Source organism: Anopheles merus, unplaced genomic scaffold (genome assembly GCF_017562075.2).
Source record: "Anopheles merus strain MAF unplaced genomic scaffold, AmerM5.1 LNR4000087, whole genome shotgun sequence".
Lineage (NCBI taxonomy): Eukaryota > Metazoa > Arthropoda > Insecta > Diptera > Culicidae > Anopheles > Anopheles merus.
This window is the reverse complement of record NW_024427667.1, coordinates 66,672-92,765: the sequence shown is the minus strand read 5'-3', so window position 1 is coordinate 92,765 and position 26,094 is coordinate 66,672. Positions and strand designations below refer to the sequence as shown.

At 40.2% G+C, this 26,094-nt stretch overlaps 1 protein-coding gene and 1 long non-coding RNA gene across 2 annotated transcripts; both read left to right on the top strand.

Annotated features, from left to right (window-relative positions):
- The first annotated feature begins 9,610 nt into the window (after positions 1-9,610).
- Positions 9,611-11,083, top strand: LOC121601411. The gene is made up of 4 exons (XR_006006096.1): positions 9,611-9,933; positions 10,163-10,529; positions 10,589-10,646; positions 10,710-11,083. It is a non-coding gene; the product is annotated as an uncharacterized LOC121601411 (long non-coding RNA).
- Positions 11,084-13,530: 2,447 nt separating this feature from the next.
- LOC121601410 lies at positions 13,531-18,760 on the top strand. Its single transcript, XM_041930228.1, has 2 exons — positions 13,531-14,343; positions 18,199-18,760. The coding sequence occupies exons 1-2, from the start codon at positions 13,567-13,569 to the stop codon at positions 18,535-18,537; spliced, it is 1,116 nt and encodes a 371-aa protein (XP_041786162.1). The 5' UTR covers positions 13,531-13,566; the 3' UTR covers positions 18,538-18,760.
- The last annotated feature ends 7,334 nt before the right edge of the window (positions 18,761-26,094 follow it).

Here is a 26,094-nt window from a genome sequence, read left to right as displayed (position 1 = left end):
GTGTGTGTGTGTGTGTGTGTGTGTGTGTGTGTGGTGCGTACGTGTGGAAACCCGAAAACTGTTTGATTCTGATGCGTACATTTTTATCCGCTGCGGCTACAAATTCTATGCATTTTCGATCAGGTAGCGGAGAGACCACACAACAATTGATTGGCACCACCATCTTTGCGATCGGTTCTGCTGTTGGGGGTATTAAAAAGAAACACGATCGAAGCAATCGTGCATGTAATATGTAGAACATTTCTTTCCAATTCAGCTAGCGGACGCAAGTGGAATCAAAACTTGAATTGAACTCATACAAAAGAGGATTCTGGATTGGTTTATTACGGTGCGCGTATGGTGCTGCACCTGTCCGTCCAGAATCTCGCGGCTTGTTGACTTAGAGTCGGTATCATGAGTCATGACGCCGTGCGACCGGCACTGCCTTGGAATGGGTAAGGCTCGGTAGGTTCATGTCCTTTGTTCAAGTGTATTCCGTGCATTTGTCGTGCCACGGCGGTTGACCCGGCAGCAACAAAGTCATAACAAACTCTTCAAAGTTCTTTTTCTTATTATTATTCTTGTCATTACGGCCTACGCGATCACGTTGGCCTTTTCAGGACTTGAGTACCACGTAGCCGGATAGTTAGTTCTTGCTACGGCGGACGGTTCATACGCGGTTAGAACCCACGACGAGCATGCAGATGTGAGGAATGACGGCGGTGCTGCGGGACCGCTCCTATCCAGCGTGCAACTTGCATACTGCCACACTCTCTCCTGCCCGGTGCATACGCAGCAGGCAGCAGGAAGGATGCACCTCCTCAACAAAAAAACACCGTCATGAACCAGCGGTGGACCTAACGGTAGGCGGACTAGGCGGTCGCCGAAGATTTCTAGTCTGTAGTATGTCGTATGTCTACAAGTGGACAGACAATTAGCGACAAGGGCCCCCGGAAAGATGGTCGTTAGGGCTCCGTGGCTGGAGAACCATTTGCACCTCCCCTCCCCCCATGGCGACAACAATTTTAGGGCCTGTGACCGATGATCGTAGGGGTCCCATGGCCACCCCCCCCATCCGCTGGCAATTTAAGTATACTGTTCAATCGTCCAACAGCTGTGTGTCAGTACCCCCTCCTCAGGGGCCTCAATTCGTCTTTCCGCCTTTCATGAACACCTTCCTTTCTTTGACTGATGGATCATAACATTCCGGAAGAAATTACATTTGACGACAGTTTTGCATACACACGCACACTCACAACCATGCGCAGGATGCTTAGCATATCTATGTAATCCACAACAGACGAAAGCAAAAGCTTAGTGTTATGCTTAATGCTTAGCACGTTCAGTTGGATGGCAGGCCCAGGACTGCCAGTGAACTTTCCAGTATGCCGATTTCACAATCAGCTTGCGTTCTAGATGCCGGCGGAACGGTAAGCTCATGAAAATCAGCGCCGGGCTAAATGTGTTAATGCGAATTAGGGTTCTGCGCGTTGCACAGCAAACCCTCTATCGTGCTAGCGATTCCTTAGTCATTTTTATATTGCAGTGTTTGAACTCATTGCAATTTATGGTTTGATTTGTGAAAATGTAACTTCATCGCCGCAATGTTTGTTAACGGCATTTTTAGGCGCCACAACAGCTCGCGAGCATTGTCCACACGCGAGAAAGAGATGGCGCTATGGAGGGAAAAAGCACGGACGACGGCTGACAGCGATTGGCCGTCTGATGCACCAACACATCCAAACCTTCGGCAGCGCGCTCAGGCGAGGGGAATGAGGCGGAGCCAGGGACGGGCAGCTCGACGAGCTGCTCGACAAATTTTCCGTTGGAGAGAAAAGGAAGGCATGAAAAAATTCTCAGAACGCCATAACGCCTTCCGTCGCTTTGCACAGCGGGATGTCATTACGCTTTTTTTGTTTTGTCTTGTTTTTTTTTGCTTGATGCTTGCCTTGCAAGAAAATTACCTTTCGTGTTTCTGCTTACAGCATTTTTCTCTTGCTTCACCTGGCAACCTTTCACTTTTACTTCCGTCACGATACTCGTGTTTCTGTTTTTGGTAGTGCCGGTTGTATCTTCCAACGTAATATAATTCCCGAGTGCACATCTAACATTTAACGTATTCTCTTCCAGCCGAGTGCCTCCTGCACTTCATTTTCAACCGAGATGTATTACAGGCATTGCGACAATGCGATCATAATTTCTTACTCCGATGTTCATCGTCAACCTCGTTCTTCGTCAACTTCTTCCGATCAACCTCCTCCGTTCAACCTTCCTGTTACTCGTACTGCAGTTCAATTAACTGATTAGCCCTTAATGTGCAAGATCATATTGTGAATTTACTAACTGGCAATATTGGTATATTAGACTTATAGATTCACTTATTTCTTATTCTTCTTTTTTTTCGTTGTATCCTTAATGTATAATTAACAAAAATTGGGTTTTTTATAGATGTACATGAAAACCATAGAAATTTTGGTATGTTTCTCGCGCATGTAATCCTTCGTGGTTTTCGTTTCGAACCAATCTTATTCTATTAGTGTTCATGTACGTCTATTTACAATCTAATCTTAATTCTAATTTTTCGATGCAAATCCTAATCCTAATTCATATTTAATAACTCCTAAACAATAATTCAACGCAGGACGTGGAAAGATCCTCTTTTTTTTGTTTTTTTTTTATTCGTTAAATCGTTTGAGTCGATTATTATGTACTCTTTCGAGTTTTTTCCCATTCTTTATAACGGACGTTTGTGCACTTGGTATGTCAACCACTTCATACGGTCCCTTCCAAATACTTTGCAGTTTCTGGCCCGTGCCAGTAGCATTATTCCTCATCAATACTAATTCACCCCACATGGGCTTCCAATCGATTGCTCCACGGTCATATAGTTGTTTTCGTTGTTCCTTTGATAGTTTCAAATTGTTTATGGCCAGTTCGTGCATGCCTTTCTATCTATCCTGTAGTTCTTCACAATAATCACCATAATTATGCTTATTGTCCGATTTATAAACTGAAGTCGGTAATCTCGCTTTTCTTCCAAACATTAATTCGAATGGTGTAAATCCAGTAGAATAATTTACCGTAGTGTTATACTCAAACATAAAATATGGTAACCATTCATCCCATGTTTGAGGTTTGCCCTGTACATATTGCCTTAGATATGTCTTCAGTTCTCTATTTGATCTTTCTACCAGGTTAGCTTGTGGGTGGTAAGCGCTAGTGTTAATTTTTTTTATTTTTAGGAGCTTGCAGGTGTTTTTCATAACTTCGCTCATAAAATTCGTTCCCTGGTCTGTAACTATTTGTTTAGGAGTGCCACGTACACAAATAATTCTTTCCACAAAACTCTGTGCAACTGTTTTAGCTTCCTGATTTGCTAAAGGGGCTACGGTTAGGTAACGCGTTAAGTCATCCTGCATGACAAGCCCATATTTGTTTCCTGCATTTGATTCCGGTAGGACTACTATGTCGACGAAAAGCTTTTCGATTGGTGCCCCTGACGTGGTCGTTATTTTCAACGGAATTCTGTTATAGCGACCAATCTTGTTCATCTGGCATGATCTACAGCTTTTAACGTACCTCTCAATATCTTTGTACATGTTCTCCCAAAAGAACATATCCTTAATCCTCTTCTTCATTCGTCTAACTCCTACATGACCTCCTAAGGGTGCATCGTGAAATTCTTTGAGAATTGTGTCTATTTCCTTCGGTTCTATTTTTATTCGATCTAAACCGGATGTGTAATTTTTTAGTTTGGTTTTATCTATTTGCTTTATGTTGTTTAACCTCTCCTCCCTCCGTAGTTCATTTTCGTTCGTTTCCTTATCTATATTCATTTTTCTCAAATCACCCCAATGATCTTCTTGTTCTTCTTCGACAACCTTGTCGTTTGTAATTTTGATTTGATGTTTTTGTTTATCTTTTATACCCTTTTGTTGTTGACGTGTAATTACAGCCATCGTACTGTTTGTTTTTTTGTACTTCTTCTACTTCTCTCAACGTTACCCCAGGGAGTCGTGAGAGAAAATCAGCAACCACATTTTCTTTTCCTTTTTTATATCGTATCTCGCATTGTACGCCTTGTAGCCTCAGCCTTAACTTTGACAATATTGGTGAATTTTCTTTGAGGCGCCAGATGGAAACTAAGGGTCTGTGGTCTGAATATATCACAAATTTCTGCCCGTATATGTAGTGTTTGAAATAATCTACGGCCCAAACAATTGCTAGTAACTCTTTTTCGATTGGATGGTACCGATTTTCCGCTCCAACAAGAGTTCTAATAGCATAAGCGATTGGTTTATCCATTGTTTTTTCATTCGATAACACAGCACCAAGCGCATAATCACTAGCATCTGTGGTAATTGTGAAAATGTCATCATAGTTTGGTCGTACGAGTAAGGGTTCTGAGATAAGAAAACTTTTTAGTTTGACAAAGGCCGTGTCATACCTTTCATCCCAATCGAACTTTGCATCTTTTTTAAGCAGCTCGTGCAAGGGTTTCCGGACGTCTGATACATGAGGTATAAATTTGCCATAAAAAATTATCGCCCCCAGAAAGGACCGTAATTCTTTTAGGGTTTTCGGCGTTCGCATTTTAATTATGGCTTCTACGTTTGCTTGCATGGGATTGATACCCTTCTCGCTGACTGTGTGGCCTAGGTAATTAATCTCTCTATGTAAAAGTTTGCATTTGGTAGGTTCTATTTTAAGATTGTGCTGTCTTAGTCCCTCTAACACCTTAATCAAATTCAAATTATTTTTTTTCACTGTTTCCCCAAACACAACAATGTCATACAAATACGCTAATGCTTTGACCGGTTGAATTGTGTAGATAACCGTGTTCATTAAATTTTGAAACGTTGATGGACTATTTTTCAAACCCATGGGCATTCTGGTAAACTCATAATGCCCCTTCAACGTCGAAAATGCAGTCTTTGAAATCTATGGGAATCTGAAAAAATCCCGATTTAAGATCGATGGTTGAGAAATATTTGCTATTCCCTATACTATCCATAATGTCATCTATCCTAGGGATGGGATAAATGAAAGGCTTCGTTATTTCATTTAGTGCCCTGAAATCTACTACAATTCGAAATTTCTTTTCTTCATCCCCATTTCCTTTTTTTGGTATGCACATAACTGGTGCGTTCCAAGGGCTTTTGCTTGACCTTATTATGTTCTGCTTTTGCATTTCTTCTATCTGGTCTTCCATTATTTTGTTTAAAGCAGCAGGGAATCTATATTGCCTTTAGTATATAGGGATGTTTGAATTTGTCTCTATTCCGTGTTTTGCTGCTTGTGTATGTGTCAGCTTATCCCCTGGCAGGAAAAATATGTCGGTAAAGTTATTGCGCGATAATGTCGGTTGGGGGATAGTTTGAATGAGTTGGCATCCCAACCGACATTATCGCGCGACATTTTAAAATTTTGTATGAGAAAAAACGGGCTCAAAACGTTCTCAAATCGTGCTCATTAGCAGCACTAAAGAGCACGTCCCTGCAACGGTGCGACAGCGTGTATCATACATCTAGTTTCTGTATACTACATTATTGTTCAATTTCTTTCATTCTCTCCATTCTCCCTACAAAGACTCTTACTCTCATTTGTCCATTATGCACATGCTTACGCTCTTTATTGTACCTTCTTACTCGCACATACATATTTACATACTCACACCATTCACACTGCCTAAAACCGGTGTGGGATACACACGTACCCGTCTTGCCTGCCTTCTCTCCTCGTTCTTCCAGCTCCAGCTTTGCCTTCGTCGAATGGTGTGTACGCGTCCTGCTTGCCTCTCTCTTGCTGCTCCCACGTGCTGCACTAGCAAGTTGGATGTTCGTCTCTACCTTCCTGCCGCTTCTCCTCTACCAGGCGCTAGCACGTTGGAGGATCGGATCGTTCCTGCCTTCTTTCCTCTCCTGTTCTGTTTTCGGTACTCCAAGGGATAGAAGGAAATATTATCTATTTTGCCAACAGCTGTTCAATTTAACGTCAAGCACCATACTTACCAACCAATTGAATATTGCTTCTGTCGTGGTCCGTGCTTACTTCCGTTCGTGCGTGTGTTACGATTTCTTTAAAAAAACGAAATTGATTTTATATCACAATTATCAATACAATTCAGTTTGATATAAATTGATATAACCTGTTATTGAAAACTGTACTTACCAAACAGTTTTTCCGTACTGGTTTCACGAGAGAAAAAAAACGGACACACACCGACGCGTCCTACCGCTTGCAAACTTGATTTCACACTACCACATTTTCATGTGAACGCGAAGCAACGCCTTCCTCGTGTGGCTACACAGGTATTCCCCGATATACGCCATACTCGATAGACACGATTTCGCTACACGCTTTTTTTCTAAATTTGAAAGTTCTTTGAACAAATTGTACTAATTTTAGAAATCGAATGTCAAATGCAAAATAAATTCCCTTTTGGTTGAATATTAAAAACCATTTCAAAAGGTATAAAATTGAAAAATTCAGTATAAATTAGATCGAATAATTTGACTGAAAACCTCGAAATTCGACTTTCGCTAATATTCGAGATATGCTATTGCCTCCGGTCCGCATTGATAGCGTATATCGGGGAGTACCTGTAAAACGATACAAAGAGCGGGCGAGAGGAGAACACTTGCGTGAACGATTGGTGTAGCAAGCGAAATTGGACAAGTCCCAGAAAAGCGAGACGCAAGAGTTTCTCTCTAACGATGGAAAGAGAAGAGCCATATGAAACATGAGGATGTTTGGTGTGACACAGCCAAGTTGCGAGCAAAACCAGACCAACACCCAGAAGGGCGAGGCAGAACGAAAAATTTTCTGAATGTTAGAATGAGAAAAATGATAGATACACATAAAAATCGCGCGATAATGCCGGTTGGGATAGTCGTGCTGAGGCAACGTGTGATATGTATCATGCGATGTCTTTTCACCGTGCATGCGTCTGTATTATTATTATTATTATTTATTTAATCTTCAACGGGCCGTATGGCCTAATTAAGATGTAACAGTTCAATTAAAAAAAAAATACAAAGCAAAAACAAGATTTGCATCGCAATTCACTGCGGCCACGGCAAAAGCCGGAGACGTTCCTTGAAGCACTGAGTTGAGATGTCGAAGTCGAAGCAATCCGAGACAGTGTTGAAGACAGCCGACATGCGGAACATAGGGTCAGACCGACCAGCACTGGAACGGGGTTGAGCGAGCCGTAGAGTTTCTCTAGACCTAAGTGTTCGGGATGGTGCATAGATATCGACTCGATGCAACAAAGGCGATGAGTCGATAGAGCCATTTAGCAGTCCAGCGATGAAAGAGCACTGTGCATTGCGTCTTGTAACCGAAAGAGGTTCAAGGCCTAGGTTCCTAATGGAGGAAGATTATGGCGATCCTGCCAGGGAAGTAGGCGTAGGGCATATCTCGTGAGCTTACGTTGAATCGCCTCAAGTCGAGCAATTGAAGAAGCGGTAGTTGGGCTCCAGACTACGCACGAATATTCCAGAACCGAACGAACGATGCAGTTGTACACAGCTTTGATGCACATGGGGTTGCGGAATTCATTAGTTGTCCGGATAACCACGCCAAGTAATTGATTTCCTCTGGCTACAACGTCATCGATATGCTGTTTAAAGTTCAAACTAGAGTCAAGCAGAACGCCCAGGTCTTTGGCATGATTCTGTCGATTAACTGCAGTGCCGTCCATGAAGTAGGTCCCATTCACTGGGCTCCTGCATCGACTAAAAGACACACAGTAGCATTTCTCGATGCAGATAGTCAGTCCATTACGCTTGCACCACGAACAGAAAATTTCGATGCAGTCTTGCAGGAATGTACAATCACCTGTGTTGTAAATAGGCGCAAACATTTTTGCGTCGTCGGCAAACAGGCTGATACTGTCGAGAGGTAAAGCGAGGGTAACATCGTTGATAAACAATATGAAGAGAAGCGGGCCAATATTGCTTCCTTGTGGCACACCCGAGCTGCTGACTATTTCTTTGGACATGTGCTTATCAATTTTCACGATGTATGTGCGATTAATTAGGTAAAACTTAAGCCACTGTACGAGCGAGCTGGGAACTCCTTGCTTATCGAGTTTAGCGAGAAGAATTGCGTGCGGAAGAGAGTCGAATGCTGCTTTCAGATCTGTATAAATTGCATCGACTTGAGCTCCGGCATCAATTTGACTAGTGCAATAGGTTACAAATTCCACCAGGTTCGTGGTAGTCGACTTTTTTGGCACGAATCCATGTTGATACGGGCTTAGGTAGCTGCGGCATGCATGTAGCAGATGCTTGTATATCACTAGTTCGAACTTCTTGGCAATGGCACACAAAGATGTAATACCCCGGCAGTTGATGGCATCTGTCCTGTCGCCCTTTTTGTAAATAGGAACCATCCAAGATTTCCTCCATGTTTTGGGAAAGTTGCCATTGGCTAGCGATGCATTGAACAATTTTGCAAGGATAGGTGCTACTGTCGTTTGGCAGCGGCTGATAAAACGATCGTTTAGGGCTGATAAAACGATCTCACTGTCGATGAAAGGAGTGCTCATGTTAATTGCGCCAGCCGGAGTGTTGACGAGAGCAGCATCAATGGTATCGGTATCATTCATGGCCGGTGAAAAGCAATCTGCGAAGCAATCCGCGAAGAGATTGCACATTTCATTAGTGTTGGCACTTGTTGCTCCTTTGTACGTAATGGATTTCGGTGTATGCGTGGATTTTGTTTTGCGGTTGTAGAAGCGCCAAAACGAGTCAGGCCACCTGCAGAGGTTACGTTGAATTTTACTCAAATATCTGCGATATCGAAACCTGTTATAGCTGCAGTATAAAGAGTGCATGTCAAAGTAGATCGAGCGAGATCTTTGGCAGCGGCGCGTTTGGTAGTGACGATAAGCAGCTCTTTTTACACGTTTGAGTCGTTTGAGTGTGCGGTTCGCCCAGGGGGGGTTAGGTTTAGAACGCTGAACTGGGACGCATACAACAAAGGCTTGCAGCATGAAGGACGAGAATGAACATACTGCTTCGTCAAGTGAAACAAAATTGGAACAATGAAAGCTATTGTTAAACATTGATATCATGTCGTTCAGTTTCACATAGTCAGCTTTAGCAAAGTTATAACGATAAAATGCGGTTGTCGTCGAGTTTTGTCGAGTCGTCGAATTGCGTCGGGTCGACGAGTTAATACGTATATTGAAGTCAAACGCCGGATGGTAGGAGTCAAGAGGTACAAGCGGAACAACACTTGGAAAGACAGGCGAACACAATTTAGTTGCAGCATTGTTAGCGTAGAGCAGGTCAAGCATGCGTCCGTGCGAATTATTGATGTGATTAAGTTGCACTAATCCGTTAAATTTAAATCCATCCACAAAGGTGTTGTTGGCCAGTGAGCGCGCATTTGTGCATTCATGCAGTGGTTGCGATGAGAACGAAAATTCCACTTCAACATAAATTCACTTATAGACTCCGAAGCGGTCTCATGGTACAGTCGTCAACTCGTACGACTTAACAACATGCCCGTCATGGGTTCAAGCCCCAAATAGACCGTGCCGCCATACGTAGGACTGACTATCCTGCTATGGGGGGGGAATCAATAAGTCACTGAAAGCCAACCCCACAAGTGGGTTGGCAGGCCTTGACCGGCATCTGTTGTTGAGCCAAAGAAGAAGAAGAATAAACTCCGAAAATGAACCAAAACAACATGCCGCAGTCCGGTAGAGGTAAGAAGATTCCTGCATCTGGAAAAAAGATCCCGCAGTATTTTGGAGCAGGAAAATGAAGAACCTGGAACTAAAAAAAAGATAAGATTGCAATGCATTGTTTACATGTTCGATTGTTAAATGTATGCAATTATTTTCAGCGTGCAATATAGTCCAACCGAAGTCAATCCGACAAATTAGTGCAAATTTTAAAACCGTCATCAAACCGTCAAAGACAAAAACGGAAACCATAGGTAAGACAATATTTGTAGAAAGAGAAACAACAACAACAACAGAAAGAGAAACATCAACAACAAGATCTCCAAAAAAATAGCCAAGAATAATTTCAAACAGTATTAGTAGAAACACAATTTTAAGAACAATACTAACAAGATCCAACAACAAATGTTTCCACATCAAATGGTATGAAGTGCCTGAACAATCTTAAAAAAATCCTATTTTTAAATATTAATCTATTTGCAGTCTCCATGACAGGGTATTCTTCAGTATTTGCCACGTTCTAGATGCAATTCATTAGATGAGCACAACAATATTAACATCACAAATAACATCACTTCTCGCCAGCCAATTGCTATTTATGGCACGGATAACGATTCTCCAAACCTTCCAACCGTTCAAAACCGCTTTGTACCCAAAATGTGGCTTCATTTAGCTAACATTGCTCCTGGCACTTCCTGTGAACAAGTCGTGGAATCTGTGAAACGACGGCTGGCCACAACCGACGTCATTGCATTTAGCTTGATGGGCAAAAATGTCGACACTACTTTGGCTAGACCGATGTCGTTTAAGGTTCAACAAGATCCAACAACAAATGTTTCCACATCAAATGGTATGAAGTGCCTGAACAATCTTAAAAAATCCTATTTTTAAATATTAATCTATTTGCAGTCTCCATGACAGGGTATTCTTCAGTATTTGCCACGTTCTAGATGCAATTCATTAGATGGTGAGTGAGATGATAATAAAATTAAATGTACTTGAATAAGTTTATAAATTTGCTTTGCTACAGATTATCTTTACAACCAATCATTCGAAGAAACCCTATCCATACCGATATCGACACCCGCACCAAATGACAATAGTAGTAATGACAATACCTACAACAACCTCAACTACGACTGCACCTACATCAGCAAATCAGAAAATCAAAAAACAAATTCAACATTAGAGCGCAAATTGGATATTTTAAATACCAAATTAGATTAGGGTAAATGTACCAGTATTGGGCAGGTTAGTGCAGGAGTTTCGCAAAAACTGCTTGTACACTTACAATTTTTATTACTTTTCATGAAAGTGACGTTATTTTGAACGATTAACTATCGAATTATGTTGTGCTATTTTTTATTTGCCGTTTCAAATGCATTTTCTAGGGATATTCATGAAAATGCAAACACAGTTTTTGTTCCATTTTTCGGCAGTTTGGTTCTATTTTCAGCAGGCTGTGCTCCTATTTTCGGCAACGCGAAATCGGGTCGGTAAATGTTTTAATTAATGCCAATAGGTAGACAAAAATGTTGAAAATAGTTTTACACTCTCACTTTCCTAAGATTTGTGTTGTGAAGTACTTAAATTATTAATTTTATGTTGCCCATTTTGGGCATTTTGCTGGCAATTTTTACAGTCATTTTGATTTGAGTTACAAACAAAGTAGGCACTGGAGAAATGAGACTGCCTGACGGCTGTAGAGTACGGCTCCGACTGGCTCACAAATAATTATTTTTCTCTCAAGTTATTGTATAATTTATAGTGAAATTGGTGATATTTGACACAAAAAATGTGGTTTTATGTGTCGAAATACGCATTACAGTTTTCTGATCAAGTTTTAATAGAATATTCAACGAAATCAAAAGTGTGTTTTGTTTCAAGTTTCGGCAGTAGCCCACAGCATTGATCTGTCAAAAATCAACATTTGCCGTGTACCAATTTTCGGCAGCATTGAAAGTGAATAATTACTTTTTTTTAGTGATTTTAAAATTCCAAGCGGGCTAATATAAAATCTGCAACCATAAAAACTTTCATAAAAACCATACTTTTATTGTTTTAGTGGTCTGATTATGTTAATAATGAAACCTGTCGAACTATTAGCTAACGGCAAATCGGCCGAAACATGTTGAACTCTGCACATTTTGTTCGATATTTTGAAAAATATGCATGGAAATGATGTAAATCTTCGTATATGAATAACAAATGAGCATATCTCTATGTAAAACATATGTGATGATAAAATTTTCAACGCGTTTTTGCATAATTACACGTTTTTAGTTACCCTGCCGAAAACAGGTACACTGCCGAATACTGGTACAGTTACCCAACATAATAGATGTATTACACGAAAAATCAGGACATAGTGAGCCAGTGAATGAATTTGTTTTCAAAGCAATACCGGACCAAAAGCAATTAGAGGATTTTGAAAGCCAGCTAGGAGAATCAAACGGTACTTTCAAACAAAAATTTTTAACGGAACTGCGAAGTTCATTAAAGTTAGGGAACTCTATATACCAAATACACTAAGCATTGGACTTACTATTTTCCCGCCAATTTTTAGCTAAAATGACTTTGTCCGGACGCAGTAAAACAGAGCAAAAGATTCCTTTCTCGTCCTCCACGATTATCAAAAAATTATTCTTGGAAATTGTGGAGACAAAATTTGCGAAACCGGCGGAATGATTTTTTTTTAGCTGAGCTCTAGACTGAATCTACCCGGAGCTCGTGCTTCTACTTATCATAATTTTAAGCCTAAACACTAAACAAGGTAATGCTAGAGAAAATAGAATTTATAACAAAGCATGTTCCTTTATATATTTCATAATATTATGTTTATTTATTTATTTATTGAAGATAATTGCGTGGTGCACGCAGGGGCCTTTGCAATATTACAAATAAAATAATACTTAAGATACCTTATTTACTTGCCTTATATTTGAAAACAGACATGAACATTTAAACGTGGCAATGGTAATATTGAAGTCAAAAAAGCAGTAGAACTTATTGAAAGATTTACACATTGAAATAATTGGATCCTGAGCTCCTCTGTAAGTACGGGCCCGGTATATTTTGATCCGAAAATTCCGAGGACGTAGTGCGTGGTCAGGGGCGTACAAATTGATCTTAAGTAGAAGCTCGGGAGCATCAATTTCACCTTTTATCAACTTTGCTACAAAAACAGCTTGTGCTACCTCCCTACGTTTCTCTAAGGACTGCAATCCTAGAAGAAGCCGTCTAGTTTGATAGGTTAGAGCCTGGTCCATGTTCCACCGTAAGGTTCATATAGTTATTTTTGTAATTTTTTTCTGAATGCGCTCAATTCGTGTGGACCAGTTGTTAGTGTGCGGAGACCATGTTACAACATTGAATTCAAGTATGGACCGGACTAAGGCGACGAACAGTTGTTTTAAACAGAAAGGGTCATTAAAATCAGATGTCAGACGATGAATGAAACCAAGCTGCCGATATGCTTTGTCGATGACGTACGAATACTGTTGACGAAAGGAGAGTGATGAGTCAAGAATAGTACCGAGGTCCTTAGTTTCTATGTTACGTGGGATTATACACGAGTCAATATTATAGTCTCGCTTGATAGGGTCTTTTTTATGAGTAAAACTAATCACGCAATGTGTCTCAGCTGTCAAATCGGCATAGTCAGACGTGTTTACGTATAGCTCCGTGATTTATTTTCCGTATTTCGGTTATTTTAACAAACAATCAGTTTTCTATAAGTAAAAAGTTGTGTAGTGGGCTTGCCCACAACGTATTATACATACTTTTAGCAATTGTGCTGGTTCTTCTTCAGTTGCTCGTCGGTCGCATCACCCGCGTAGTGCGTCTATTAACCGGTCAAGGCATCGACCTGTGGATTCCTTTTCAAAATGGAGCATACTTGCAACTCTTGCACAACCGAGATCACCGAAGACCTGATTAGCTGTTATATTTGCAACTCACCGTTCCACATCCGCTGTTCGCGCATTCCTGAGAATGCACTGAAGCTAATCAACGAATACCAACAACTCCACTGGTGCTGCCTGGCGTGCAACAATGTGATTATTAATCCTCGCACTAAATACATCAAACAAGCTTTGGCCCAGTCGAGCATACAAACAACAATGGATGCCGTCGCCAATAGTCTCAAATCTGCACTTGAACCTCTAGCAAAAGAAATTCGTACTGGTCTATCGCAGCTTAATGAATCGCAGAAGAGAACACCACTGAGCAGTCACCCTCCTGCCAAATTGCGCAGAGTTTTACCAGCGAAGAGATTATTCTCCGAGTTGGTCAGTGCTACAAACACTTCACCTGCTATCTCGCTAGTCGCCAAAAGAACAACAAACATCAATAATAACAATATCAACAATAACATAGCCGTACCGTCACTTGCTGAGCACAACAATATTAACATCACAAATAACATCACTTCTCGCCAGCCAATTGCTATTTATGGCACGGATAACGATTCTCCAAACCTTCCAACCGTTCAAAACCGCTTTGTACCCAAAATGTGGCTTCATTTAGCTAACATTGCTCCTGGCACTTCCTGTGAACAAGTCGTGGAATCTGTGAAACGACGGCTGGCCACAACCGACGTCATTGCATTTAGCTTGATGGGCAAAAATGTCGACACTACTTTGGCTAGACCGATGTCGTTTAAGGTTCAACAAGATCCAACAACAAATGTTTCCACATCAAATGGTATGAAGTGCCTGAACAATCTTAAAAAAATCCTATTTTTAAATATTAATCTATTTGCAGTCTCCATGACAGGGTATTCTTCAGTATTTGCCACGTTCTAGATGCAATTCATTAGATGGTGAGTGAGATGATAATAAAATTAAATGTACTTGAATAAGTTTATAAATTTGCTTTGCTACAGATTATCTTTACAACCAATCATTCGAAGAAACCCTATCCATACCGATATCGACACCCGCACCAAATGACAATAGTAGTAATGACAATACCTACAACAACCTCAACTACGACTGCACCTACATCAGCAAATCAGAAAATCAAAAAACAAATTCAACATTAGAGCGCAAATTGGATATTTTAAATACCAAATTAGATTAGGGTAAATGTACCAGTATTGGGCAGGTTAGTGCAGGAGTTTCGCAAAAACTGCTTGTACACTTACAATTTTTATTACTTTTCATGAAAGTGACGTTATTTTGAACGATTAACTATCGAATTATGTTGTGCTATTTTTTATTTGCCGTTTCAAATGCATTTTCTAGGGATATTCATGAAAATGCAAACACAGTTTTTGTTCCATTTTTCGGCAGTTTGGTTCTATTTTCAGCAGGCTGTGCTCCTATTTTCGGCAACGCGAAATCGGGTCGGTAAATGTTTTAATTAATGCCAATAGGTAGACAAAAATGTTGAAAATAGTTTTACACTCTCACTTTCCTAAGATTTGTGTTGTGAAGTACTTAAATTATTAATTTTATGTTGCCCATTTTGGGCATTTTGCTGGCAATTTTTACAGTCATTTTGATTTGAGTTACAAACAAAGTAGGCACTGGAGAAATGAGACTGCCTGACGGCTGTAGAGTACGGCTCCGACTGGCTCACAAATAATTATTTTTCTCTCAAGTTATTGTATAATTTATAGTGAAATTGGTGATATTTGACACAAAAAATGTGGTTTTATGTGTCGAAATACGCATTACAGTTTTCTGATCAAGTTTTAATAGAATATTCAACGAAATCAAAAGTGTGTTTTGTTTCAAGTTTCGGCAGTAGCCCACAGCATTGATCTGTCAAAAATCAACATTTGCCGTGTACCAATTTTCGGCAGCATTGAAAGTGAATAATTACTTTTTTTTAGTGATTTTAAAATTCCAAGCGGGCTAATATAAAATCTGCAACCATAAAAACTTTCATAAAAACCATACTTTTATTGTTTTAGTGGTCTGATTATGTTAATAATGAAACCTGTCGAACTATTAGCTAACGGCAAATCGGCCGAAACATGTTGAACTCTGCACATTTTGTTCGATATTTTGAAAAATATGCATGGAAATGATGTAAATCTTCGTATATGAATAACAAATGAGCATATCTCTATGTAAAACATATGTGATGATAAAATTTTCAACGCGTTTTTGCATAATTACACGTTTTTAGTTACCCTGCCGAAAACAGGTACACTGCCGAATACTGGTACAGTTACCCAACATAATAGATGTATTACACGACAAATCAGGACATAGTGAGCCAGTGAATGAATTTGTTTTCAAAGCAATACCGGACCAAAAGCAATTAGAGGATTTTGAAAGCCAGCTAGGAGAATCAAACGGTACTTTCAAACAAAAATTTTTAACGGAACTGCGAAGTTCATTAAAGTTAGGGAACTCTATATACCAAATACACTAAGCATTGGACTTACTATTTTCCCGCCAATTTTTAGCTAAAATGACTTTGTCCGGACGCAGTAAAACAGAGCAAAAGATTCCTTTCTCGTCCTCCACGATTATCAAAAAATTATTCTTGGAAATTGTGGAGACAAAATTTGCGAAACCGGCGGAATGATTTTTTTTTAGCTGAGCTCTAGACTGAATCTACCCGGAGCTCGTGCTTCTACTTATCATAATTTTAAGCCTAAACACTAAACAAGGTAATGCTAGAGAAAATAGAATTTATAACAAAGCATGTTCCTTTATATATTTCATAATATTATGTTTATTTATTTATTTATTGAAGATAATTGCGTGGTGCACGCAGGGGCCTTTGCAATATTACAAATAAAATAATACTTAAGATACCTTATTTACTTGCCTTATATTTGAAAACAGACATGAACATTTAAACGTGGCAATGGTAATATTGAAGTCAAAAAAGCAGTAGAACTTATTGAAAGCTTTACACATTGAAATAATTGGATCCTGAGCTCCTCTGTAAGTACGGGCCCGGTATATTTTGATCAGAAAATTCCGAGGACGTAGTGCGTGGTCAGGGGCGTACAAATTGATCTTAAGTAGAAGCTCGGGAGCATCAATTTCACCTTTTATCAACTTTGCTACAAAAACAGCTTGTGCTACCTCCCTACGTCTCTCTAAGGACTGCAATCCTAGAAGAAGCCGTCTAGTTTGATAGGTTAGAGCCTGGTCCATGTTCCACCGTAAGGTTCATATAGTTATTTTTGTAATTTTTTTCTGAATGCGCTCAATTCGTGTGGACCAGTTGTTAGTGTGCGGAGACCATGTTACAACATTGAATTCAAGTATGGACCGGACTAAGGCGACGAACAGTTGTTTTAAACAGAAAGGGTCATTAAAATCAGATGTCAGACGATGAATGAAACCAAGCTGCCGATATGCTTTGTCGATGACGTACGAATACTGTTGACGAAAGGAGAGTGATGAGTCAAGAATAGTACCGAGGTCCTTAGTTTCTATGTTACGTGGGATTATACACGAGTCAATATTATAGTCTCGCTTGATAGGGTCTTTTTTATGAGTAAAACTAATCACGCAATGTGTCTCAGCTGTCAAATCGGCATAGTCAGACGTGTTTACGTATAGCTCCGTGATTTATTTTCCGTATTTCGGTTATTTTAACAAACAATCAGTTTTCTATAAGTAAAAAGTTGTGTAGTGGGCTTGCCCACAACGTATTATACATACTTTTAGCAATTGTGCTGGTTCTTCTTCAGTTGCTCGTCGGTCGCATCACCCGCGTAGTGCGTCTATTAACCGGTCAAGGCATCGACCTGTGGATTCCTTTTCAAAATGGAGCATACTTGCAACTCTTGCACAACCGAGATCACCGAAGACCTGATTAGCTGTTATATTTGCAACTCACCGTTCCACATCCGCTGTTCGCGCATTCCTGAGAATGCACTGAAGCTAATCAACGAATACCAACAACTCCACTGGTGCTGCCTGGCGTGCAACAATGTGATTATTAATCCTCGCACTAAATACATCAAACAAGCTTTGGCCCAGTCGAGCATACAAACAACAATGGATGCCGTCGCCAATAGTCTCAAATCTGCACTTGAACCTCTAGCAAAAGAAATTCGTACTGGTCTATCGCAGCTTAATGAATCGCAGAAGAGAACACCACTGAGCAGTCACCCTCCTGCCAAATTGCGCAGAGTTTTACCAGCGAAGAGATTATTCTCCGAGTTGGTCAGTGCTACAAACACTTCACCTGCTATCTCGCTAGTCGCCAAAAGAACAACAAACATCGATAATAACAATATCAACAATAACATAGCCGTACCGTCACTTGCTGAGCACAACAATATTAACATCACAAATAACATCACTTCTCGCCAGCCAATTGCTATTTATGGCACGGATAACGATTCTCCAAACCTTCCAACCGTTCAAAACCGCTTTGTACCCAAAATGTGGCTTCATTTAGCTAACATTGCTCCTGGCACTTCCTGTGAACAAGTCGTGGAATCTGTGAAACGACGGCTGGCCACAACCGACGTCATTGCATTTAGCTTGATGGGCAAAAATGTCGACACTACTTTGGCTAGACCGATGTCGTTTAAGGTTCGCATCCCGGCTCACCTTCGTGAAACTGCGTTATCGTCCTCGGTTTGGCCTTCTAATCTACGTGTACGTGAATTTATACTACGTGATAACCATCCAGCCTCATCCCATACTTTGGCTTGTCTCACACCGATGAATGCACATGAAACCCCACTTCAAAGCAACAATGCAGTGCCTATCGATAATATTCCGAAACCGGCAGAGCAAACCATCAATGAAAAGCCAAATAGTTCATCACCTAGTAATGTACAACCAATAGTGCGCGATATGGAGCATTCACCTATCCCAGCTGATCGTACGGCTCAAAACAATGACGTTCATCACGAACACAGCTCATGAAGCTTACGCACACAAGAAGCATCAGCCAGTCGCTATTCGCACACTAACACTTTATGTAATGACCACGCACGCACTAACACAGCAACTCACTTGAAAATGTTTTCAATTGGCGATATTAAAAACATTTCACATGCCAAACCGACTGACACTGCTTTGAAACCATGTGATATACATTTTCACTACCAAAATGTTAGAGGACTACGTACCAAACTCACAGAATTCGGATTGAACACATTGGACGCTAAATATCAGATAATAATACTCACCGAAACCTGGCTTGACAATTCAATTCCATCATCGCTACTGTTTGACCCGGGCTATTCGGTGTATAGATGTGATCGTAGCTTGTCTAATAGTATGCATACTCGTGGTGGTGGCGCACTGATCGCATGCTCACCCTTATTGAACACCCGTGAACTCACTCTTCCTCGTAACTCACTTGAGCAAGTGTGGGTTACCGTTCGCCTATCTTCTTGCACGATATTCATCGGGACTGTTTACATTCCTCCTAATCGAGCTAACGACACAGATACTCTTACATCTGTGATTGAAAGTGTAAGTGCAATAGTAAACCATGCAAAAACTAATGATCTAATAGTTTTGTTTGGAGATTTTAATTTTTCGGCAGTATCGTGGTCACTATCACAACAAACATTTGGTCACTCATCATCGTTCGCGCACTATGTGGCAAATTCATCATCTTCGGTCAGATCCCGGTTTATGGATGAAATTAACGCTAGCGATCTTTATCAAATAAGCTGTATCAAAAACTCGCTTAACCGGCAGCTCGACTTATTATTCGCAAATTTTATTGCCACAACTTACTGCATCGATTTGCACCCCTGCCCTACACCACTAGTCTCTCCTGACCTGTACCATCCAGCCATCGATTTAACGGTTCGAATTCCAAACACAATGCCTAACCCTACACTGACTCAAGCAAGTAGACGTAGGATGAATTTTTATAAAACCAATTTTACTCGGCTTGATGAGCTCATAATTAATTTTAATAGCCAGTTCAGAATTAGCCAGTTTAATTCGGTTGATGAAGCTTTATCGATATTTATACGCTTTCTTTTATCCTCGTTTGATTCGTGTGTACCATTTATCACACCAAAGAGCGGCCCTGCTTGGTCTGACCGCCACCTAAAAAAACTCAAAAGAGCTAAGGAAGCTGCATTAAAAAAATATACGAAGTACCGATCACCTGTTAACAAAAGCATATTAAATGAAACAACTCGCTTGTACCGTAGTTACAATAAAATACGCTACGGTGGCTACTTGTCTCGGTTGGAGAAGAATTTCATCAAAAGGCCCAAAGCTCTCTGGAGTTTTCGTAAGAAACACAATAGTACAAATGTGACACCTAAATCGATTTTCCACAATGACCGAGGTGGTTCAACTGCTTCAGACATTTGTGATATATTTGCGTGTAGATTCGAGGAGGCATACACAATCTCAACTACGGACGACAATATTATCACCAACGCTTTAATTAATACTCCTAATGATGTCATCGACCTTAATTTAACTAATATATCGCAAGAATCTGTTCTAAATGTGCTCAAAGCAGTCAAGCCCAAAGCTAGTCCTGGCCCAGATGGTATTCCTGCCATCATTCTCAGCCGATGCTGTGAGTCCATTGCGCCGATCTTCACCAAAATTTTTAATTTTTCACTGCAACAAGGAGAATTCCCCTCTATTTGGAAGAGTTCATGGATTGTCCCCATATTTAAAAAAGGTGACAAGGAAGATGCAGCCAACTATAGAGGCATAACATCACTCAGTGCTGGAGCCAAAGTTTTTGAGAAAGTGATCCAAACAAGTTTACTCACGGCTTCATATCACTATATTAGCCCTCAACAACACGGTTTCGTTCCAAAGCGGTCGACGATTACTAACCTTGTTGACTTTACATCACAATGTCTCCGTAACATAGATAGCAGGATGCAAACAGATGCAGTTTATATGGATTTAAAGGCTGCTTTTGATAGCATCGATCACAACATCCTTTTAGCCAAGATGAATAAGTTGGGACTTGGGCGAAATTTAATATGCTGGTTAGAATCGTACCTTGTCAATCGATCGTATGCTGTATCTTTCTCACGGTGCCATTCAAGGTCTTTCATTGCATCATCTGGTGTGCCACAAGGTAGCAACCTGGGTCCACTACTGTTCGTACTGTTCATCAACGACCTATCGTATGTAGTACCAGCAGCGAATCATTTAATGTATGCAGATGACATTAAAATCTACATGACGATAAAAAAATGTCACAGACCTCTCCGAGCTACAACAATACCTTCTAGATTTTCACCAATGGTGCAATCGAAACCGCCTGAGCCTCTGCATTGAAAAATGCCGAGTCATTTCATTCACACGAGCACGAGAAATTAAGAGCATCAGCTACACAGTTAACGGTTTACCAATAGAACGCACTAATGCTATGAAGGATCTCGGAGTCATACTTGATTCAAAGCTGTCATTTGACCAGCAAACAGACGAGGTGATTACCCGAGGTAATCAATTGCTTGGCATGTTGTTTCGGATAACAAGAGATTTCAAAGACCCAGTCTGCATCAAAGCGTTATACTGTGGTATTATCCGCCCGGTACTCGAATACGCCTGTGTCGTCTGGAAGCCCTCAACCCAAAGACTTTCTGAGAGAATGGAATCGATACAGCGTCGCTTATCCCGATACGCAACACGCTTGTTACCTTGGCCACCTGGCAGTCAGTTACCACCTTATGAAACGCGACTTCTGCTTCTTGGACTGCAACCGCTCCACATCCGACGCCGTACCGCACAACAACTATTTGTGGCTGGTTTACTGCAAAGTAACATCGACTGTCCTTCCCTACTCCAGCAGTTAAACTTTTACGCGCCTGCTGTTCAGCTTCGCTCTCGTCCGTTACTTGCCCTGAACCGTAGTCGAACTGGATATGGATCTAGAGACCCCCTCAACTCCATGATTAGGGTGTTTAACGAAGTTCGTCATTTGTTTGATTTTGGAACCTCAGTGCAATCCTTTAAAAACTGCCTTAGAAGCGAATTATTAAGATGATCTTACTACATATTTTAATCTAATATTAGACTTAAGAACATTCACACGGATCCATTGTTATCCATTGAACGAGTAATAAACAAATTAAATTAAACACTTATTGGCACACAAGGATAGTGAGTTCGCCGAGCACCAATTGCTAAATTCGTCTAGGCTGTGCTGGAGTGTCGAGCTGTCCGAATTATTTCTAATGGTCGCATAAATCTTGATATCGTCCGCATACATAAGCAAACATTGATTGGGGAGCGCAAATACAACATCATTAATAAATAGGATAAACAATACTGGTCCAATGTTACTTCCCTGTGGTACACCGGACGAACTAACGAACACGTTGGACAAGCACTTATTGATTTTAACACAGTATGATCTTTGGTTTAAATATGATTTTAACCATATGACTAGATTATTATGAAAGCCAAGCCGGCTCAGTTTCGCAAAGAGTATGTCATGGTTAATCCGATCAAATGCTGACATGAAATCAGTATAAATTGCATCGATCTGTGACTTGCCATCCTTTGTCGTAAGGCATTCAGACACGAATTGAACGAGATTGGTCGACACCGATCGTTTGGGAACAATTATGTTCGTTATGCTTACACATGATCTTATACTTGTGATAACATATGTTAACGTATATAATAAAAGAAAGTTTCAATTAATGAAATTAATTACAATGAAATGAATTGAAAATTCTAAGCAATATGAACTATTTTTAAATAAATGAACTGTCAAGTTCGCTCTTTATGAATATGTTTCTTTATTTATGTTTCTAAAGTATGAAGCATTGGAATGTACACATACTCTTTTGACATTGTTTTTATAGCTACTAACTTACACTTTATACTTTGAGGGAAAAACTCATCTGAAAATGATGATAACTCATTCATATTACCCTTGGATATGTTTAAAAGGAAGGAACTTATAGGCTTGTAAAAATATTCCTCGCTGGTCAGAAGCTTTTTTCCTTTTATAACCACTGTTGATGCGCGTTCACCTGCTGATTCAAATCTAACCACATGATTATCCTTCGTTAAAAACCATCCGTTTCTATCTCCTTGCTTTAACATTAATCCTTGACGTATATGTGCTGTCCTCTTACCGCAGTGGTGTTTAACGCATGGATATTTAATGTTTTCCTCTGTATTTTTGTGTAGGTTGTCAAGTTGATCTAATTCTGCCAAACGGTTTATCACTTGTTGTAAACAGTTCACTCCACTCCTTAACAGTAGCTTCAAAAGACGTTGTTCATTTTCAAACGGATATGTTGATATTAATGGAAGAGGGCCATTGTTTTTGACATCTTCTAGAACGTGCTGAAGATTGTGTACGTTGCTGGTTAAACCGTTTGGTCCGTATTTTGTTTCGTAGTCCATTACAAAACGATTTAACATTTTTCCTGCTTTTGGCCAATACTCTTCGTACGCTTTTGATGATAGCAGAGTAATTGAACAAACTAGCAACATAAAATGGGAATATTGCTCGACTGATATATTATCACGCAAAACAACTATGCTCCCGTATTGAAGGAATGATCTGAACTCGGTCGCTTTCCATTCATCGAAATACCTTAAATGTCGTAGCCTTCTATGAATTTCGGATGGAAGCTGTATGTCGGCTAATTTTGATGAAATTGTCTCACATTGTTGATCAGACCATCTAGGTAAAAAGCCACGCTCTCCATCCCTCCATCTCGTAATTAGTTTCTTGAATACTCCATGGTAAATTAGATGCAATTCATCAGCCACAATAAATTGTTTTATCATATCTAAACACTCTAGCTCCAATAGAGGAGTTAGTTCTCTTTGATGCTTTGGCATATAATCGCCATCTCGAAATGCTTTGTTGGTTCGTTGCTCGGCAGAAACTCCTCTAAAAATAGTTCTATTGTTTTCCTTTGTTCCTTGACATGTGCATTTAATGCATCCTTGCAATCCGTTAAAATTCACAACTCCTGTTAATAAACGGAATAGAGGGATATAGCTTATTTCCTTTACATTTAGCTGGTAGAGAAGTAATAGTGTAAATGAATATTTACCTTTTAGCAGAGCTCTAGAAGGAGTATCAGCGATGAAGTAAAGCAAGTTGATTTTGATGAAACGGTTGTGTACAACAATACCACTGGTAGTCAATTCTTTCAACTCATCTACAAGTTGCCGTAAATATTCCTCTATGTTTTGTGGATGCTTCAATCCACAATAAATACCCACTTTCATCGGCGCTTCGTTTGGGAGTTCGTCGATGCTCGCCAAGATTGGCCAAAACTCCAGATTGGTGCTCCTATGAAGTGGTAATCCATCAATAAACACTTTCAAGCCTCGTGTTGAAATATTTTCATCAAGGATGGCGGTGCTGTTAAAGAAACAAAGGCAAACATAAATTAGTATTTGAAATTGCGATTCCAATTGTATTGAACTTACCGAAACTTTTTGATGAGGCATGTCTATTCCTTGGTACCACAGATGCCCTCCAGTGATGTTTGTAATTCCTGCAGGTTTCTTTGGAGTTTTTAGTTTAGTTAGAGTTTTTAATGTACGAGGATCTTTTGCGTTGTGAGGTTCTTTTAAGTTGTTGCGAATATGGAATATCTTCCATCACTAATCGAGCTTACACTTTTCAAGAAATACACTAGACACAATGACAGAGCTCCGAATTAGAACAGATTTCACACAAACAACAACGTATTTGCGAATGAAGGGCATGCTGTATTTGGAGCAAAATTTATACAACCCGAAGTTTGGAAAGGTATGTAAATTTACCTTTGCACAACATACGAACCATTTAATTGCCTGGGATTTTTATACAGATGTGCGTGTTCTAGCTGTTGTAAAAGTTACCTGCGTTTTTATGGTTTCGTATGCATGTAGCATTTTCTTAGTTTCCCAGGTTAGAATAAGCTTTTTTTGTAAGTTAAGAGTAAGTTTCATTTGTTTAGCAGGTATGTTTATGAGTAATGTTTATGTTTACTATTTATATTTAAGAAATGGTAGACTTTGTACAAATCTACCAGGTAAACAGTATAAGTTTTCAGTTTTGACAGGTTTCGACAGGGTAACAAAATACGTGAATGTGTGCTAAAATGCGATGCATAACATCATTTTGCGCACAACGTATTTAAAATAAAATATAATAACATTTTAGGAGCTTTACATTTTCCGGGTGTTCGACAGGAACCGTGGTGTATTGAACCATAATTATGTATTTATGAAATTGCTGTTATTTGGCGTAACGACCTAAGGACAGGGCTGTACCGGGCTTCTAGGCTTATTAATACCATGCAGACGGATATTCAGTCCTTGACACAAGGGGTCGGTCCATAGAAGGCTTGAACTCACGACGAGTTTTTTTTAAGTTTTGCCACCTGAGGACTGTACCACGTTTTGCTAATATATAAAAAAAGTATTTGTAACTTGACATACTCGGGGTACAGTAATATTACAGTAGTTTATAAAGCAAAATAAGAACATTTTCATCAAACAATATTGAAATTGTAAGTTTATGAGCAGTTTTAGTTCAACTGCTGCTCTGGCCAGCCCAATACTGGTACAATGACCCTACCCTTTATAGTCAATCAAACAATGTTCAGATATGTACACAGGTGCTAGACAAAGTGCTTGGTGCGCTCCACACGCGGTGTCGTGTTCCAACAGAAACCATACCAGAAGCGGGTTCCTACGACAATCGGTGCAGATTACGAACGTAAACTCCACGTGCGGTGCCGTATTGATCTTATGGACCGTCCGGTATGCACATGACACCATGTAGGAAGGATGAACATGATCACGGCATGTGGTTGGTAACTTGGTGGACTTCGCAGGATTGATATCCGAGAGAGAGATACAGCTGAGAACGATATTTGAGGTGCTTACCGATGCTTGTAGTGAAACGCACATGCTATAACGTGAGCACCAGAAATCCCTCTGCGCCATTACCTGGGTAAAAGGAGGCAGCGGAACATCACTTTAATGAAAGCCGCGTGATCGAGAAGGTCATTAAAGTTAGCATGTGCTAACAGTTTCATGTTTCCAATTCATCAGCATAGCTGAGGGCAAAGGTGGAGAAAGCTCTCGACGGCGAGCAATTATATGATGCCTGTAACGGTTGGCACTGAGCTGCCTGCTGAGATGGCAACGTAAAAAGCCCCAGAACATTGAAAATAATTCAACATGCTAAGACGATAGTATCGAAACAGGAATACCTGGTAAACTCGTCTTTCGAGCGGTCATTTGCACCGTATTAAAAACCGACAACAAATGATATTGCTCCCCAAGCCTAGATAACCTTTCGAAAATATTAGCTTTGGTGCTGTGAATGCTAGACACACTTGGAAAAATACTTCAGCGACGCATATTCATTCACCTGTACCAAGAGGAACAGGATTCACAACAATGTCAATGTCTAACGACCGATACACCCTACGCAGCGTGTGGCTTTCCTATCACTTAATCTTGTGTATTGTCAACACGGGCATAACGGCCATATCTTTCGACAGC

Coding starts and splice junctions, on each gene's coding strand:
- LOC121601410 (XM_041930228.1), top strand. CDS start 13,567: ATGGAGCATACTTGCAACTCTTGCACAACCGAGATCACCGAAGACCTG. Junction 14,344..18,198: donor CTAGACCGATGTCGTTTAAG/GTTCAACAAGAT, acceptor ATGTCGTTTAAG/GTTCGCATCCCGGCTCACCT.